Source organism: Petaurus breviceps, unplaced genomic scaffold (genome assembly GCF_028583685.1).
Source record: "Petaurus breviceps papuanus isolate PSGF00001 unplaced genomic scaffold, PetGlider_PUasm1.0 187, whole genome shotgun sequence".
NCBI lineage: Eukaryota > Metazoa > Chordata > Mammalia > Diprotodontia > Petauridae > Petaurus > Petaurus breviceps.
The window spans coordinates 774173-793104 of record NW_027185799.1 but is presented as its reverse complement, the minus strand read 5'-3'; the positions used below and the strand labels follow the sequence as shown (position 1 = coordinate 793104).

General features: G+C 41.9%; 1 protein-coding gene and 1 long non-coding RNA gene across 3 annotated transcripts; one reads left to right on the top strand and one right to left on the bottom strand.

Moving 5' to 3' along the window:
- Window positions 1–314: 314 nt before the first annotated feature.
- On the bottom strand, window positions 315–11648 carry CCDC51 (coiled-coil domain containing 51). 2 transcript variants are annotated; one of them, XM_069090608.1, is made up of 4 exons: window positions 11523–11648; window positions 6326–6666; window positions 4849–5013; window positions 315–2482 (listed from the first exon to the last, which is right to left on the bottom strand). In XM_069090608.1, the coding sequence occupies exons 2-4, from the start codon at window positions 6629–6631 to the stop codon at window positions 1694–1696; spliced, it is 1260 nt and encodes a 419-aa protein (XP_068946709.1). In that variant the 5' UTR covers window positions 6632–6666; window positions 11523–11648; the 3' UTR covers window positions 315–1693. The 2 variants fall into 2 exon arrangements, with proteins under 2 accessions (XP_068946709.1, XP_068946710.1); XM_069090609.1 differs by having other exon boundaries at window positions 6326–6671; window positions 11526–11629.
- Window positions 11649–11650: 2 nt separating this feature from the next.
- On the top strand, window positions 11651–18002 carry LOC138163156 (uncharacterized). The gene is made up of 4 exons (XR_011168808.1): window positions 11651–11742; window positions 12334–12389; window positions 12808–12895; window positions 17807–18002. It is a non-coding gene; the product is annotated as an uncharacterized lncRNA (long non-coding RNA).
- The last annotated feature ends 930 nt before the right edge of the window (window positions 18003–18932 follow it).

The following is an 18932-nucleotide window of genomic DNA, read 5'->3' as shown; positions in this document are numbered from 1 at the left end:
ATAGATGAGGATAGATAAATGTTTGATAAATTAATGTGCCTTTAGCCCTTTAGAAAGGTGCCATCCCCCTAGGGCTAGTCAAGGGTATGCTTAGTGTCAGGCTGCACTGTAGGGAGAGAACCTATCTGAGAGCTAAGACACTATGCTGGAAGGAATCTTCCCAGGTTCCCGTTCCAGCTCCACTGATACACAACTACCATGTGTATGTAAATTGTAATGAGCTACTGATGATGCTATTCCTCAGTTCTTCTCCCACATATTGGACAACAGAGCTTCCCACAAACTTTTCTAAAGAAAAAATGATAACAATGATAAATGGTCATATTAGTTTTTGTCTTTTATTCAACTGAGTTATCACCTAGCAATACAAAAGAAATGCTGCTACAGAGCGAGCCACTGTCTGAGGCCTGACAGGGCAGGCAGCCCTCCTATACCGGAGCAGGCATGTCAGGGTGGGGTTCACTCAGAGCTGAATCTGCCACCATCTAACCTGGCGGTCCCCCTCCCCCCAACCCCTGTCTGACTAGCATGGTGACTTCCACTTCTGGAATTCACCCCACCCAGCTCACTGCACTATCAATGGGATACCTTTTGCCAGCTCTCCTCCCATCCTGCTTTAGGCAAAATGAGATACTCTCAGACAGTATCTCCAGGCTGTAGAGAAGGAAGGCATACACACCCTTTGGTAGTGCCCAATCCTACTTCCCTACAGGCAAAGGTCTGTTTGTTTAGGAAGCTCCTTTCTCAATGCTGTCAATCCAACATAATCCATTATCCACAGGCCCACTCCCCTACTCCCAGTTCCCTCCATTTCAAGTATCAGACATTGATTCTTCCTCATGTCTGGAGGGAAGTTGAAAGGGAAAAAAAAGAAAGGCAAAGGGAACTCTTCCCACCTGATAGATGCAACAGAACAGCTAAATCATAAAGGCAAGTGGAGTCCATGGTCAGCCAGTAGACAAGCACCTAGGAATCCTGACTTCCAGGTAATAATGACTAGACACCCCATAAACACTTAGACACAAGAAAGTCTGGGAAATACAAGTTAGGTCAGGAAAATGAAAACCAAGGCTAGAAATGTAGACAGATGAAGCATCAAAAAGAATTACTCCCAACACAAAGTCACACAATACTAAAAAAGTCACAGAATGCAGACAACAGTAGAGAAGAACACTAGGGAGAACCTAGAAAGAACACAGGAAATATGAAGGTAAATTTTAAAATTAATAGAACTCCATGGTTCTAAATCCATAATGCGGAACTGCTTTCCCAATATCTTCAACCAAATTGGCTTAGACATTTAGTATTACATTGCATTGTTATGAGGATCAACTGACAATGCATATAAAGTGCTCTGTAAACTGTAAAATGTTACATAAATTTCAGCTATTACCATAATTGAAGTTTTTCAATTGTTTCCAATAACATAATTTCAAATGTAATCCTTTTTTCAAGTGCAAAGTTGTTAAATGAATGTAAAGTGTGAGCTGGAATTTTAAAAACGTAAATCTTGAAGAAGAAAACACTGTTGCCTATATGGTTCCCCTTTCAGGAGCCAGGCTCACAAGTTCTGGGTGGCTTCCCCACTAGTAACCTCCAAGTGACTTAAATGGACAGAGCGGTAAGGCACCTGCCAGCTCATAACTAAATGCACCAGCTCCTTTTCCCCACTGAAGCTGCCCTCCAGAGGCAGCTAGTTGGCTCTGAAGAGAATGTAGAGCACTGGCAGCATAGCAGCAAACATGGTACAAGTTAGCACGGTGCTGTAGATAGAGTTCCTGTTGACTTGGGCCTCCAACCTCTGCTCCATATCGGACAGCTCTAGAATCATGCCCTGGGCAACCAGGGACTGTCTGGTGTCCAGTGAAGAGTCTAGTGAAGCTTGGTTTGCTTGCTCTACAAGCTGAGAACGGGCTGCAGCCTTTACGAGCTGAACCTCTGCAACCATCTGACTGAATTTTTTGTCCAGGTCAGTAAGCTGCTCTTGTAAACTGGCTAGACATGAACGAACCTGCTGAGATTGGCTGAGCTGTTCTTTCAGAGAGGCTGAAAGTAAGTATGTGTCTTTATGAGACAAGAGGTTTTCTCCAGCAGAAGTGGCACCTTCTTGAGCTCCAGAAGACACCCTGATTCCAGAGTGCACCAAACTCCTCAATTCTTCAATAAGGTCACTGAGATCCTTGTTCTGCACACTATGGCTAGAAACTTGTTCTCTGATGACCTCCTGCAGACTCACTGGGCCAGTTTGTGATTGCAAGAGCAATGACTTCAGTTCCTGCAATCGCACCCGATTCACATAGGTAGAACCAGCAACACCAATCAAAGCCCCCAGAACAGACCCAATGATGGACCAGTTCTTTGTTTTCTCAGCTCTCGTCCGCTCCTTCTCATGACTCTCCCTCACTGCTGCAGAAAAGAGGGAGAACTTCTCTCGCTCTGACTCTTCTGAGTTCATGTAGGCTGTTCGGAGCCTCTTCTCTTCCTGCAGAAACAATGAACAGAAATAAAGCTAGAAAGTTTATATCAATGGAAGCCTAAATAAGTAGGATATGAATGCAGAACTTTGTCCCTCACTCCTCCATCAAGGACATAACTAGGGAGGGGAGGGATGGGGAGGAGACATGCCCTGACCATGAACCATGAAGGACTAAGATGAGAGATGCAGATTACCTCATCAAAAATCTGTGAAGTATCTATTATGGTCAAACAACTATTAGTGAGCATTGAGAATACAATAATGAAAAATAATACAATTCCTGCCCTCACAAAGTTTGTGTTATAAGGGAGAAGGCCTCTCAGCTATTACCATAATATTACCTTTGTGCTGTGGGAAAATGTGAGGAATGAGTGGGAAGATTTCATAGAGGAAGTGGCACCTGAGATAGTTTTTAAAGAAAAATATTTCAAAAATAAGTTAGAAAGGAGGAATGAATATATGTCAAACATGAGGAACGGTCTTTACAAATACAAAGGTGGGAAAATCAGGATCAGTATCTTCAGATCATAGCTGTAGGCATTTTAAAGGACCTTCCTTCCTCATGTCATAAATGGGGCCAGTTAATAGTTTAAAATAAAGTGCATGACTGGCATTGTATGAAATAAGGCTGAAAAGACAGTGTAGTTGTGTGATGGAGGTCCTTCCATGCAAGAGTAAAGCAATTTGTCTTTTATTCTACAGGCAGTAGGGACCTCCTCAGTTTTTAAGTTCTCAGGAAGATGATCAGATCAATTCATTAGAAATGTCAGTTTGGCAGCTGTGTGATGGACAGATTTGTGAAGATTAAGCCTAGGCTACTACAACTGTCCATACCACCACAAATGAGGGCCTGAACTAGGATAGTGGCAATGTGGGTAAAGAAAACAGGACACATATGAACAATATTTGTCTAAGTAAAAAACAGCAGGACTTATAGCAACTGACTGAATATGGGAAGTGAGATGAAGGGAAGAATCAAAGATGACCCGGAGATTTAGAATGGGACAGAGTGGGGGAATGGTGGTGCCAACCAAAGAAAAAGTGAGAAAGTATAAGACGGGGACAAGTTTTAGGGGAAAATGATGAGTTCAGTTGTGCTCGTCTTAAATTTGAAGCGTCAGCAATGCATACATGTACTTTATTAGCAGGCAGCTAGACATAAAAGATCAGAATTTAGATATGTAGATTTAGGAGTTACCTGCAGGAAGATGATAATTGAAGCCATAAGAGTAGGTAAGATTGCTAAGGAAAAGAAAAAATTTGAAAGGGTCAAGGACTATGTCTTGGGGAATACCCACAGTAAAACAACAAACCAGGGAAGATCAAAACAGAGACATCAGATGGATAAGAGGAGAATCAAGAGAAAATATCATGGAAGATAAAGGAAGAAAGAATATCCTGAATGAGAGGATGGCTGCTATTGGCATATGCTACAGAAGGTCAAGGATGATGAGGATTGAAAAGAAGCTATAGAGTGCACCATTAGGAAGTCACTGGTAAGCTTGAAGAAAGCTGTTTCAATGGAGTGGTAGGGATGAAGGCTCTAGGGCAGGAGTGGGGACCCTACAGTCTCAAGGCCACATGTGACCTTCTAGATCCTTGAGTGTGGCTTTTTGACTAAGTCCAAGTTTTAGAGAACAAATCTTTTTATTAATGGGACTTGTTCTGTGAAGTTCAGATTCAAAGGGCAGAAGAAGAGTAATATAGCTTGAAGGGTTTACAAGATCAAAATAAGGGGGGCAGCTAGGTGGCACAGTGAATAGAGCACTGGGCCTGGAGCCAGGAGGACCTGAGTTCAAATCCAGCCTCAGACACTTAACACAAAACTAGCTGTGTGACCTTGGGCAAGTCACTTAGCCCCAATTGCCCCACCTCCAAAAAGGGGGAAAAAAGATCAAGATAAGGGTAGGTTGATTGTTTTTTTTTTTAGATGAGACTAAGTTATGTTTTTAGGCAATGCGGAATGAGCCAGTAAAGGAGAGCAAATAATATTTGAATTAACTAGTTAATAAGGAAGTGTTCAAAGCTACCCATCAATGTTATTATATTAATGTTAATATATTAGTGAATGAAAACAGAGTACTAATAGAGCACTTACTATATAATAGCGATACCTTTCCTGTCCTTCCCTAAGTTCTATCAATGCTCTTTGAAGATGTTAATGACCAAGTCACAAAATAAATTGCTTTTGCAAAATTTAACCATTCAAACCTGATTATTTACAGAGGCAAACACATCTACTACTTCTCCTAAGTGTATAATAACACGGACTTGTTAGGGGATCCAGACCTAAATTCCTAACAGGAAGCTCCAGTCCGCAGCTCTGTTGGTAAAGAGGTACAATCTTAGTAGCTCCTCCAGATTCATCCTACCTGCAACAATCTGTGCTCCAGAGTTGCAAGTTCCAAGTACTGGGTATCTTCTCGGGAAACTCGATCCAAACGATCCCGAATCTCTTTGAGTCTGGCTTGGTGAGCTTCCAGGTCATCCCTAGCCTTTCGGACTATTCCTCGAGCCACCATGAACTCTTTCTCAGCCTAAAAGGAAAACAGAAGTGAAGTCTGTCCCCCTTTCCAAGGTGAACTACTTTCCTAAAATAAGTGAAGTGCTGGGAATGGGGGAGGGCATAGTTACCCACAGGTGGTACACACTGCCTGGCACTCTGGTTGCCCTAGGGTAATTATGTTTTCCTTCTATTTTTATTTTACTCTGGCAGAAGACAGAGATGTGAAAAAGGACAAAATGTCAAACCTGTTTTTCCTACACTGCTATAAAAGGGTATAAGGAAAGGAAATAAGCAATTATTAAGGGCTTACTGCATGCCAGACACTGTGCTAAAGGCTTTACAAATATTTTCTTATTTGATCCTCACAACACTGGCAGGTAGGTGCTATTATGATCTCCATCACACACAGAGGTTGAGTGACTTGCCCATGGTCATGGAGCTAGTGTCTGAGGCTGAATTTGAACTCAGGTTTTCCTGACACCAGGCTCTGCACTCTGTTGTCAATGTTATGATAACATATGTCCACAAAAGAGGGTACCTAGGGCTCAGTCTATCCTTGGATCTGCCATCTACTCTACTCTCTTCCTATTTGTCATTCATTTTTCCCCATTCAAATAGGGGAAGGGAAGCTTTCAATTTAAGTTCTTAATAACTAAGTAACAAAGGTTAAAAGAGATTTAAACTAAAAACACTGATGTTGTATGACTATACACATATACACATGTGTGTATGTAAACACATACAAATGACATATAATGAAAAGTAGAATATTTACCCAATTCTCCACCTGCATAGATAACATAAATTTTAGTGTTTCTGTAAATAAATGATTCTCACTGCCATTGTGGAAAGAACTGAATTTTGACTACACTGAAGCTATGATGGATTTGACTTTTGTCACCAGTTTTAAGCTCTTAAAGCTTAATTGGCACTAAGATTTTGGGGATACACTGTATAGGGTATAATATTTTTCAATTTTTTTCCCTCACAAATGTTCTTTAATTATAGTTTATAAAACCATTATAAATGCAAACAAATACCACCAATTCAATATCAACAATGGAATCATCTACTGGGCCTAACTGTACAAAAGGCAATGACCAAGGAAGGGAGGGGAAAATGGTAGTGGTCTGGTTGAATGAAATACTAAAACCACATTCAGTATCTCCAACCCAATGGCACTAAAGAGTTGAAACTCGATAGCCAGGAAAGACAAGGCTGGATATGGGTTAAACAACATTGCTGGGATGGCGTTAGTCAGAAGTAACATATCATAGCAGGACCTACTACAAAAAATCGTAAGAGCTCTAGATTCTCATCTGTATAACACATGTAATATTTACCTCAGTCACATTCCCCTGGGCCTCTCGAACTTCATTTAGCCCAATGAATTCCTCATAACTCTCCCACCAAGTTTTAGCCACAGAAGATATTCTCTGTTGGAAATTCTGCCCCAAGGCTCGACTCATTTCAGTGAGTCTGTGATACAGTCTGATAGCAGTTTTTGCTGAAGTTTTCCCCTTGGGCTGGATGGGACCTGAGCTGTAGGTCCTCATGATAAGGACTTTCATTCTTTGGTTTCTTAGCCCCAATTTCTGAGATGAACTCATGATGTACTGCATCGCAAAAATTGTAGTATGCCCCATCATTAGGCTTGAGAATTCATGCAAGGCAGTGAGGAATGCTGGAAAAGGGACACAGAAGATATCTACTCAGAACCAAGAAAAAGCACAAAATCAAGCTCAAGCATTTCTAACTCTTTTTAAAAAATTTATTCACTTTTAGTTTACAACATTCAGTTCCACAATCCCTTGAGTTTCAAATTTTCTCCACCCCCCTTCTCCCATAAGCATTTCTAACATTTGAGACAGAACAGTATCTGAACAAAATAAGTACTAATTGAATACTCCTTAGGTATGATATGGTCGATAGAATATTATTCTCTCTCTGCTTGAAGAATGGTTCTCCTCAAAGATTTCAAGTAAACTGGTTCAATGGAAAGATTTCATACATTTCTTGCTTTGATTTTTCCAGACCCATGATTTCCCCAACGTGGAAACCCTCCACCTATCCAGACCTGAAACTCACAGTAACTCTTTTGTCTTACAGAGTTGCTTAGGACACTGAAGAGACAAATGATTTGCCTGTCACACATTTGCCCATGAATTGGAGGCAGGAATTGAACCCAGTCTTTCTTCCTCAGTCCACAGCCACTGCAATAGGCACTAGGCCAAGTTGCCTCTGTTTGTTTAAAATTTTTATTAATGCCTTTTTCTAATCACTTGATGTCCTGAATATATCCCTCCTCCTCTCTTCCCTATTCAACAGGCTTTCCCTTGTAACAAAGATTTTAAAAGGGAAAAAAAGACTTTAGAAAAACTAACCAACACACTTATCACTTTGGACAGTGTAGATGTCTTCTCACTTCTGAAGAGGAATGGTACATTTAATTTTCCAAAAAATTTATTGATGTATTTTGTCTTTTTATTACTACCTATATTTAGTTGGACACAAACAGCAAATAGTATATATACTATCCTCACTTCCACAGCCTATACCTTCCTACAGAAGCTTTGGCTACTCTCCAAGAACAGGTACATCCTGTTAACGAGCTGGATGAATCTTGTGCCTGAGGAAAAGGACACCTAGGCCTGCTCAGACCATGATTCCTATAAAAAAGATGACAAACTGGAGGGAAACATGGGGACAACAGCTCAGCAGGCAGAGTGAGGCATAAAAATCCCCTGGGGAAACCTGAGACAGGATTTCAGGAAACATCTAGCATTCAGTCTCATTTCTTTTAAAAAAAAAAAAAAGCCCAATCAACTGCCTCTCTGCCAGAATCTTCCCTCCAAAAATCAGGCAGATATTCCATATGAAACTTCTATGATTACTGAAGCATAATTTTAAGGAAGATGGTTTCTGCCTTTCCCTGGAGGGAGACAATTTTATAAGAAAATCAGGTCTTCACAGAAAATATTTTTTCCTTGTACTTTGTCCAATTTTTTCCTCTTAATTTCCTTTAATCACAGGACTCCCAGGCTATTTGATTCCTGCATCTCACATTTCAGTACTCTACTCTAATCTTTCCCTTCCCCCACTACTTCTCTTAGTCAGTGCTCAGTCAGGCTCAACAGATTGATTTTCCTTAATCTTTCCTTTTTTTCAGTCTTTTGAATGTTTGTCCTAAGCAAATGGAGAGAAGCTGAAGGCTATTCAAACACAGAATCTTCCCCATTATCCAACACGTAGAGCTCCTTCTTCTACCCCTACCTATCTGCTCCTGTCTTTTCATGTCTATTAAAAGTCTGCCAAAAGATGGAATTGCTGTTTTGTGTTGGTCAAATCACTGTCCAAATAGAAATCACTAAGACAGATTGTTAGAGTGACACCTGGTGGCAACCAAAAATAATAGAAGGCTAAAAAGGCAGGAAAGAATTCAGAACTGATGAAAAAGGAGTTTTGGCAGGGACTCACATTTATATACATGCATACACATACACACAAAATGTCCTCCTTGATCCTTTCTCTTTTCAGGAGAAATGCATGTGGGTATGAATTTCCAAATGCCTAAATATTATTCACTTATCTGCAAAGATGACAATGATTTTTATTTCCTAACCCCCATTTCTACTTACCTTAATATTTCCTATCCTAGCCAAATTACTTTTGAGCTACAAGTTTGTGGGAAAAAAATACTCCAGGGCACACCACCTGCTAATGGAAGGGGCACTAATTTTATACTACCTGACACTCAAAACAGGTGTCCAGAGACTATGGAATGTTCTTGAAGCAAGCGTAAAAGAAATTCATTCATTCACTAACTTGCACAGTATCACCCATATCATTTAATCTCCATTCACAATGCCACCACCCTAGTTCAGACCTCATCACCTCTATCCTAGACCATTTTAATAGACTCTTTATTGGGCTCCCTGCCTCCACTCTCTACTCTTCCTAATGTACAGATTTGACCTTGTCACTCCTCTGCTCAAAACCTTTCAGTGACTCCCTATTGTCCATAGGATAAAATATAAACTCCTTAACTAAGCATGACCCCCAAAAATCTGGCTCCAACTTACATTCCACTCATTTCACATTATTTTCTCTTCATGTTCTCTGTTCCAGTCAAGTGGACTACTAGGTATTTGCTAAACATGATACCCTACGTACCTGGTTATGAATTCTTTTCTCTCAGAATCCTTCAAGTTTGATTCAGGTGTCACTTTGTCCATTAAAGTTTTCTCTATTCCCCCAATTAAGAGTGGTTTTTCCCCTCCCCAATTTTCCTGTCAACAATCTACATAGCATCTAGCTTAATTTGTTATCTTTCCTTTGCTCTCCTCAAATTCTCCCCTGTATCATACATGTCTGTGTAGTCATATCTTCCCATCATAGAAGCTCCCATCATAGAATGTCACTTTCTGGGTGAATCTGAGAAAGTTACTTAACTGTTTGTCTCAGTTTTCTCATTTGTAAAATGAGCTGGAGAAGGAAATGGCAAACCATCCAGTATCTCTGCCAAGAAAACCCCAAATGGGGTCATGAAGAGTTGGACACAACTGAACAATTGTCATTTTTAATTATTTGTATCTTAATCTGTTCAACAGTTAGTCAACTAGCATTTCTAAAGTGCTTACTATGTACCATGTACTGTGCTAAACAGTGGGGATACAAAGAAAGGAAAAAAAAACAGCCCTTGCCCTCAAGGGGTCCAGAGTCTAACTGGGGAGACAATATGCAAAGTATGTACAGATACAGGATAAACTTGGGGTAGTCTAAGAGGGCACTAAGATTAAAGCGGTTGAAAAGCTTCTTGCAGAAGGCAGGACTTTAGCTTAGATTTGAAACCAGGAAGTAGAAATATGGACAGAGTTCCAGGGATGGGCACATAGCTAGTAAAAATACTTCGAATGGACAAATGGAGTGTCTAGTTCAAAGAAGTTTATATCATTGGATTGAAGAATATGTGGAGAATAAGGTATAAGACTGGAGAGGCAGGAAGGGACCAAGTTATGAAGGGCTTTAAAAGCCAAAGAGAAGATTTTACATTTGATCCTGGTGGTGACAGAGAGCTCCTGGAACTTACTGAATACAAAGTGATAGTCAGACATATGCTTTTAGGAGGATCAATTTGATAGCTGAAGGGAGGATGGGCTGTAGTGGGAAGATGCTAGAGGCAAAGAGACCAACCAGCAGGTCTACTACTTTGAATCCTGGCCTTGGGTGATGACAGCCTTCACTAGGGTGGTTGCAGTGTTAGAAAAAGGGGCATATAAACAAGAGATGTTATGAAGGCAGAAATGACAGGAGTTAACAAGTGACTGAATGTGGTGGGTGAAAGTGAGAAGACAATTTCCAGCATGGGTGACTGGATGGTGGTACCCTCAAGAATAATACGGAAGTTAGGAAGAGAGGAAGGTTTTGGGGAAAGGATGAGTTCAGTTTTGGACATGATGAGTTTAATATAACATCCACTATGAGATGTCTAATAGGCATTTTAAGCACAGCATAGGTACTTAACCAAGCATGTATTGGGGGAAACAAAAATGATGATCTTAGCCCTGTCCTTACAGGGCTTCCGTCCACATGCCACCCTTTTGGGGGGTTGGGGGGGCAGATTCATCAGGGAAGAGAATACTCATTCAGTTTTATAAAAGTTGCCTGCAGCTCGGATAAGTGACTTATCCAAGGTCACACAGTAAGTATATTCAAGGCAGAGAGGTTCAAATCCTGCCACTGACAAGGGTCAGTTAATAGACTTGTTTCCTCATCTATAAGAGAGCTGGACTACATGGCCCCGAGGGCTCTTCCAGTTCCAAATCTAAGATTCTATGAACAAGTTCATAGTTCTTGAACATATTTCAAGACAGAAAATGCTACAAAAGAGAAGGAATGCAAGAGGGTCAGGCCCACCAAGTGGGCTCAGAAAAGGGTCTACAGGGCAGGAAGGAAGAATATTTAACGCTGGGTCCCCTCGTCTCACAAGCTTATACAGGCTGGTCCCTGGCCCTGGTACCGAATCCCTATGAAACAGCTCATTCGAAGGGCGAGAAACTCCCCTTCCCTGCGTCCCTGCCTGCTGCTCTTCTCGGGGGGCCCCCACCTCTCCCGACACTAGCTTCAAGAGGTCTCTCCTGGCGTCCCCTCCTACTCCCCTCCACAAAGGCCAGAGGGAGGCTCCCTCCCTCCAGGGCCCAGCCCACCTCTCCTCGGTTTCCCGACCGCCGTGGCCCTTAGATGGCTTCTCCCACGACAGCCGGGCAGGGGCATGGGAAGGAGGGGGCCTGCCTGGGGAAACCTCCGGACTCGTCAGGGTGGGAGTCCCCGAGGCCAAGCCTCCGAGTAGTGCCAAAGGCGTTAACAGCACGCCGGTCGGACAGAGAGAGCCCTCCCTCCCCGAAGCCCGGCCTGAGAAGCCTCCCCTTCACACCAGCCCGAGACCCTCCAGACCCGATTCCCCTCTCCGGGAGTCCCTGGGAAGGCGCGTGGGCCGAGGCCCGGTGAATGGCTGCCCCCGCCTCGCTCCCGCCCCCTCACCTGGCGCGCGGGAACCGAACCGGTAACCGCCGCCTCGCAACAGCCAGATCTTCAGCCGGCCACGACCTCTGACCCCGACGCGGAAGCTGCGGCTCCATTTCCAAGCTAGGAACCAATCAATCTGACGATGGAGGCGGAAGGGGCGTGTCCGAAGGTTCCGCTTCCGGCACTGAAGGGGCTCGGGGAAGCTGAGCTGTAGGCACGATGTCCGGTCGCGAGGGTGAGTGGTCCAAAGATCGGAGGTTGGGGGTGGCAGCTGGGGGCTGCATAGCTTGGCCACTGCTGGGAGGGAACACCGAGACCGCGGGACTACGGGAGGAGGAGCCCAGGGTCCGAGCTCTCAGTCCACTGCCCAAGAGGGGCTGATATGGCAGGACCTTCCGGCCTGGACCAGGACAGGAGGACCATCTGACCCCGAGATCTCTCCTCAAGGCTGAGGTACAGAGGAGCAAAAGAGGAGGCTGGGTCCCAATACTCCTTCCCATCCCAGTATCGGGGTAGTCTCCCAGGAAGAAAAGCAACGGCCGGGTTTGGGACAGAATAGAAGGAGCCCATAGTCCTCAGCTACCAGCCAAGAGGCAGGAAACACCTCCTGAGTCTTAGGCTCCTGTCTCCCAAATTTTTTTTTTGTTTTTTTGGAAGGGGCAAGGTAGGGCAGTTGGGGTTAAGTGACTTGCCCAAGGTCACACGGCTAGCTTTTCGGATTTGAACTCAGGTCCTCCTGATTCCAGGGGCGGTACTCTATTCACTGAGCCACCTAGTCGCCCCTTGTCTCCCAAATCCTAACAGGGCTTCTTATAACCCTTGATAGGTGGTAAGAAGAAGCCTCTGAAGCAGCCCAAGAAGCAAACCAAGGAAATGGATGAGGTGAGGTATCTGGGTTGAGGTGAAAGGGTACCAGGTAGGGTAAAATGGGGTACTTGAGGTTTTATGTCATATACTTGATCCTGCTCAGACCCCAATGGGAGGGAATAGGCAAGGGAATTATAGTAGTCTTCTTACTTCAGCCTCCATGTAAGATTATACTGCCTCCCCAATATTGGGGGAAGAGAGTGGACTTTTACTGGCATAGGCATAAAAAAGGGGGAGACCTTAGTTGGGAACTGAGGGCAGATTCTCCCTTCTCCCACAGGCCAGGCCTTCGAGTATATTAGCCAGTATATGACCCAAATCTTTTCATCACCAACTATCAGCATTCTCAGGGACAAGTACCAGCAACTGCTGGTTACAATCACCCAGCTGAGCTCAGCTGGGACTTCAATAGTATGTTCCACATTTTCTTTAGGAAGATATAGCTTTCAAACAAAAACAAAAAGAAGAACAGAAAAAACTGGAAGAGTTAAAAGCAAAAGCTGCTGGGAAGGGACCACTAGGTAAGTTTTGTTAAAAAGCCTAGTCCTTTGAATTTCTATAGAAAGTATTCAACAACTGCCTGGTAATTAGAGTAAATAGTATACACAATTTACAAATTAGGAAACCAAAGTGCCAGAAAATGAAATTACTTTCCTGGGGACATAGCTAATAAGTGACAGACCCATACCTGAAACTCAAATCAATTCTGTTCAAGTATTTATTTAAAAACCTACTATGTGAAAGGCATTATACTCAGTACAAGGAACTCTGTAAGGTACTGAGCATACAAAAACAAAAAAGTCACTGTCCTCAAGAGCTTGCATTCTGCTGGAGAGATACCAAATGAATATAGAAATTTCAGGAGAAGAGAACCACAAACACTGGAGGAATAAGAGGGAAAAGACTTCATGTAATGGGAACTGAGCTGAGTCTGGGAGAAAGCAAAGAATTCTAAGAGGCAGAAGTGAGGAGTGATCACATTTTAAAGGGAGAGCCATTCAAAGATGGAATGTTATGTTTGGAGACAGCAATTAAGCCAGTTTGGCTGAAGTATAATGTTTATGAGGAGGAGTAATCAACCTAGAAAGATAAGCTGGAGCCAGACTGTGAAGGAGTTTATAAGCCCCAAAGATGAGTTTTGATTTTATCCTAGTGGCAGTAAGAAACCGCTGAAGATTACTGAACATAAACTGTGCTAGTGAGAATTGTGCTTTAGGAAAATTTTGCCAGATATATGGAGGATAGATTAGAGAGGAGAATTGGTAGGGGCACCATGTAGGAGGCTACTGCCATAGTTCAGAGAAGAGATGATGAGGGCCTTAACTAGGATGGTAGCAATGTAAATAGAGAGAAGGATACAATGTAAAGTCACACTGCCCTGAATATTATTTATCTCAGGGGCTAAACAGGGTTGGGCCTAGATGCAAGAAATATTGTGGTGGAATGGACAAGGCTTGGCAGCTTATTAGCTAGATGAAAGGGGTGAAAGAGAATGAAGAGTTGAAGAACTTGAGATTCCAAGTATGAGTGAATGGTAGGGTGGTGGTATCTTTGATAGAAATGGGGGATTGAGGAGGAGTGATGGGTTTAGGGAGTCCTGTTTTGGGCATGTTGAATTTGGAATACCTTTTGAGAGACATTTTGGCAGAGTTCTACACCTTTAAAAACAGAGGAATAGAGCACAGGGAAAAAACAGGACTAGATACGTAGATTTGAGTCATCTGCAAAGAAATAATCACTAAATCCATGGGAACTGATAAAATCACAAAGAAAGGGTTTAGAGAAAGAAGAGAAGGCTGCCCAAGACGAAAATGATGAAGAGAAGCTGTATGACAAAAAAAAAATGGAGGAGAGAAGGCAGTCAGCAGTGTTAAAAGCAACGGTCAGGAAGCCTAACAAATGAAAAGCCTTCTGGATTTAGCAATTAACAGATTATTAGTAACCATGGAAAGAGCCATTTCAGTTGAATAATAGGGCAGAAGTCAGATTACAAAGGTTTGAAATGGGTCAAAGGAGGAGAGAGAAGTGAAGAAACAGAGGTTAACAAATATAAACCATTGGGTGGGGGTAGTGGGGAATTTGGCTCTGAAAGGAATGAGTAATATCAGCACATGGCTTGATGGGACAGCAGGCTCAAGTGAAAGTTTTTTAAAGATTGAGACCTGAGCATATATGTCAGACACAGATAAGCCAGTAAGTAGAGAGAAAATGAGGACGAGATTGGATGGTCAAAGAAGATCCAAAAGAAGACTTGAGAATGGGATCAAGGGTACAAGTAGAGGGTGGGCCTTGACAAGGAGAAGGGCAGCCTTTTATTAGGGACTGGAACAAATGAGAGAATGGGGAATGATGAAGAGATATGAGGTATAAAATAGGAATAAAATAATTAATAAATTGCTGTTAGCTAATAGAGTAATAGATTGCTTTTATATTCTCATAAAAGGAGGAAAGGTCTGCTAAGAGGGACGGAGTAATGTTACATTTGAGGTCAGAAAAGAATAAAGAGTGGAATAAGCTGTTAGAAGAATAAAGAAAGATTGTCATGTAGCAGTGAGGACCCAGTTGAGAATAGACTTGCCCAGGGTCATATAGCTAGTAAGTGTCTGAAGCCAGATTTGAACTCAGGTTCTCCTGACTCCAGGGCCAGAACTCTATCCACTTCCCCACCTAGCTACCCTGTGACATCTTAACTGTTAATCCTGATTTAACAGAAATCTCCCGCCTTAATCATCCTAATCACTTTTCCTTTAGCCTTTCCCTTGATCTTTAATCTTTAAGGTCATATCCCAAACCAATCTAACACCATCTGTTGTTGTTGTTTTTTTTTAATGCTTATTAATATACTTTTCTTTCATATATGTATATGTCACTGGTCACTTCCCAATGACTCCCTCCCCCATAGAACCTTTCCCTATAACATGAGTACAGTAAAACAGAACACTTCCCCACATAGGCATCTATTCTCTTTTCTTTTTAACACTTGGTTGCTGACCTGGAATATTTGCATTGTTTCATTTGATCCTTCCAAGTAGATAAGGTGATCTGCACAAGGGAACATAGCTAGTAGGTGCCTAAGCCTGCATTTGAACCCAAGTCTTCCAATCAAATCCAACACTATTCACTACATCACAACTCCTTTATAATGCTCTGTCTTCAACATGTTATTTCTTCTACAATAAGTGTTTTTTAATATAAATATATGTATACTGCAGGGATGTTAATGTTTTGTTTTTTTAAAGCAATCAGGGTTAAGTAACTTGCTCAAGCTTACACGGCCAGTTATTTCTGGGTGTGGTGCTAAGTATCTGAGCCTGGATTCGATCCCCAGGTCATCCTGACTCTTGGTCCTGTGCTCTTACTCACTGAGCCACCTGGCCACCCCCTCCTATATATCTTAATCCTAAAATCTATGTCTTGCCATTTTGCCTAATTGTTGGCTTAACTATTACTTTTTGAGTATGTAAATAAACACTCATCACATGAAAAAGTTACAAATTATATTTTTCCTAATAAATGTTCGTTTTCTTCCTAAATCCTTTTGCTTTTGGGCTTACCATCCTAACTGAATATTTATAAGTAATAAATTTTATTTGCCCAAACTCCATAGCTTAGCCTTTCCAGCCTTATTTCCCACAGTTCCCCCATTTAAATCCTCTGCCTTTGAAGTCCCCTCACTGCTCTTTCCACATCCTTGCTTATATTGTTCCTTCCATCAAGCTTTATCTGATCACCTCAGCCACCAGGATTTTTCTCTTACTGCCAACTCTTTCTGTTATTTTTGTTTTGGTTTGGTTTTTTGGAGGGGCAATTGGGAGTGACTTGCCCAAGGTCGCACAGCTAGTAAGTGTTAAGTGTCTGAGGCCAAATTTGAACTCAGGTTCTCCTGACTCCAGGGCTGGTACACTATTCACTGTGCCACTAGCTGCCCCATTACTGCCAATTCTTCTACTGCTTGTGTTCTCTACCATATATTTGGCATTGCCAAATGTGATTGTCTTCTATTAACTTTCAGTGTGTTTACTGTAAATTTCTTTCAAGAATGGGCTAGATCTTACCTATCTAGATATTAGACCTGGAGTCAAGCAACTTGGATTCAAATATCATGACATTTACTGTGTGGCTCTGAATAAGTCATTTAACTTCTTTGAACCCATTTCCTCGTTTTTGTGGGGATGATAATACTTAGTACTACATTTTTCATAGGGTTACTGTGAGGAAAGCATTTTGTAAACTAGAAAGTGCTATATAAATGTGAGCTATTAGATTTCTTTTGTTAAGGGAAATAAATTAGAAGTGATCACATTTCAAAAGGATTCTCTAAGCCAAAGAATCCCACTAACTATAGCCTTTCCTCATAAGACCTATTTTCCACAATTTTAAATAAATTTTCAGGCCTTCTTTCTCCTATTTTCCTTTTAAAGTATATCAACTAAAATTGAACACATGCTAGTATGTAAGACATAGTCACTTTAAAATTTACAAAATTCTATTAGCGTTGTAATGTTGTTAAACTTGTATTTAGTTTGCAGAAGCACTTTTTAAGGTGCCTGCTATGTGCCTTATACTGAGGATACAAAAGTGATAGTCCTAATCTTAGATTTTATGAACAAACTACCAGAGTGATACAGTGTTTACAGAGAAGTACAGAATAGGTATAAAATAAATACATAGACATTGGGGGGAGGGGACTCCACTAAGAACTAAGGAAAACAAGAAAGGCCTCTTGAAGGAGATGGCACTGGGACAAAGTCTTGAAGGAGCTGGAGGTTTCAAAAAGTGGAATTGAGGAATGAGATCCTCTCAGTGTGGCAGAATATCCTAAAGAAGAAATAACAAGTCGACTGGTTTATTAGTAATGCTGAGTCCTGAGGGATAATAATTAGCCTAGAAAGAAAAGCTGAAACCACTTCATGAAGAACTTTAAATGCCAAACAGAGAAATTTATGCTTTATCCCCAAAATAATGGGGAGCTGCTGAATTCTTGTGCAGATGAGTAACATGAGCACACCTGGACTTCAGAGAGGTTAATTGGGCAACAGTGTAGCACAGGGGTGGGAACCCCCAGCCTTGGCAAAGTTCTGTGAAGTCTGAATTCAGTCAGAGGGCTGCACTTGAGGACCTAGAGAGTCATATGTGGCCTTGAGGCCAAAGGTTCCCTACCCCTGGGTAGCCTATGGAGGAGAGAGGAGAGACTGGGTACAGGGAGACCAGTTAGGCTGTAACTGTAATCCAGGGGAAAGGTGTTAAAGGGTTTGTAGCATGGTTTGAGAGAAAGCAGTAGATGTGAGAGCTGTTAAGATTCCTACTTAGTGCAACACGTAGAATGGAATTGCAATTCTGGCTAAAATCAAGATAAATCTTCAGGGCATAATGACCAGAGATGAACATCCAGCATTCTTCCCTCTCTAGAATAATATTTTCTTCTCTTACAGCCAGTGGTGGGATTAAGAAATCTGGCAAAAAGTAGACGATCCTGTGTAGATAAAATGGTGATTCCTGTTGGTTTCTCTCTTGCTTTGTGACATCTGCATTTCCTACTTCAACATCTGTTGCCGCCCACAGCCAAGATTAAGTGTCATCTTAATGAGTCTATTGTACATTGTAATAAACTTTTTTTAAAAATCATAATGATGGTTCATGCTCTCTTTATTCTTTTTCCATGTCAGCTCTTCCTAATTCAGCTAGAATGAACTGACCCAGTCTAGAAACTATCTTCTGCCTTACTCTGCTTGATATGCCTCTGGTTTAAACATCAGTGTGTACAAATGGTTGAATGTGCCCTTTTTCTTTGGTGTTATGTTCATTCCAATCAATTCAACAAATAGGTGCCTACTGTGTATAAGATACTATGGGTATAGAGATGAAAAATGGCTGAACTGAGGACCAAATTCTGAAGCCTAGTTAAACCAGCCCTAAATTATCCACAGCCTCTAGATCTGACCTGCACAACCTTTGGCCTGCTGCCACTTACAGCCCCAGGCACACAAGTAGAGGATGTTTTCCTCTACATTTTTCTTGGGCCAATAGAAATCCTTGGTTGTGCTTTAAGTGACCTTCAGGTCATAGGCTGTGTAGGCCTGGTCTAGATCCTGGAGAGGACAGTAAGGTACTCTGCGAAGAAGGCCTAGCTGAAATTTTAATGCATTTTGTTCTGAGGTCATTTCACAGTGTTTTAAATTGAGCTCAGTTCCAGAAATCTTGGCCTTGACAGTCATTCTATGAATAAGCATTTATCAAGGAGCCTACTATGAATAGGAATTATTCTATTATTCACACTAGGAATACAGAGAAAGGCAAAAAGCTGTTACTGCTTTCAAGAAGCTCATAGTCTAGGGGCAGCTAGGTGGCGTAGTTAATAGAGCACCAGCCCTGGAGTCAGGAGGACCTGAGTTCCAATCCAGCCGTGTGACCTTGGGCAAGTCACTTAACCCCTATTGCCCTCCAAAAATGCAAAAAAAATGCTCATAGTCTAATGGGGGAGACAATGTGCAAATAAGATGAAGGATAAATTGGGAGTAGTTTCAGAGGAGGGAGGACTGAAAAAGACATTTTGCAGAA

What these genes read in the sequence shown, in the direction of transcription:
- CCDC51 (XM_069090609.1), bottom strand. Translation starts at nt 11,620, where the DNA reads ATGGAGCCGCAGCTTCCGCGTCGGGGTCAGAGGTCGTGGCCGGCTGAA. An exon ending in CCGGTTCGGTTCCCGCGCGC is followed by an intron (nt 6,672 to 11,525) that starts CAGGTGAGGGGG and finishes CTGTGTCCCTTT; the next exon opens with TCCAGCATTCCTCACTGCCT. An exon ending in TGGAGCACAGATTGTTGCAG is followed by an intron (nt 2,483 to 4,848) that starts GTAGGATGAATC and finishes TTGTTTCTGCAG; the next exon opens with GAAGAGAAGAGGCTCCGAAC.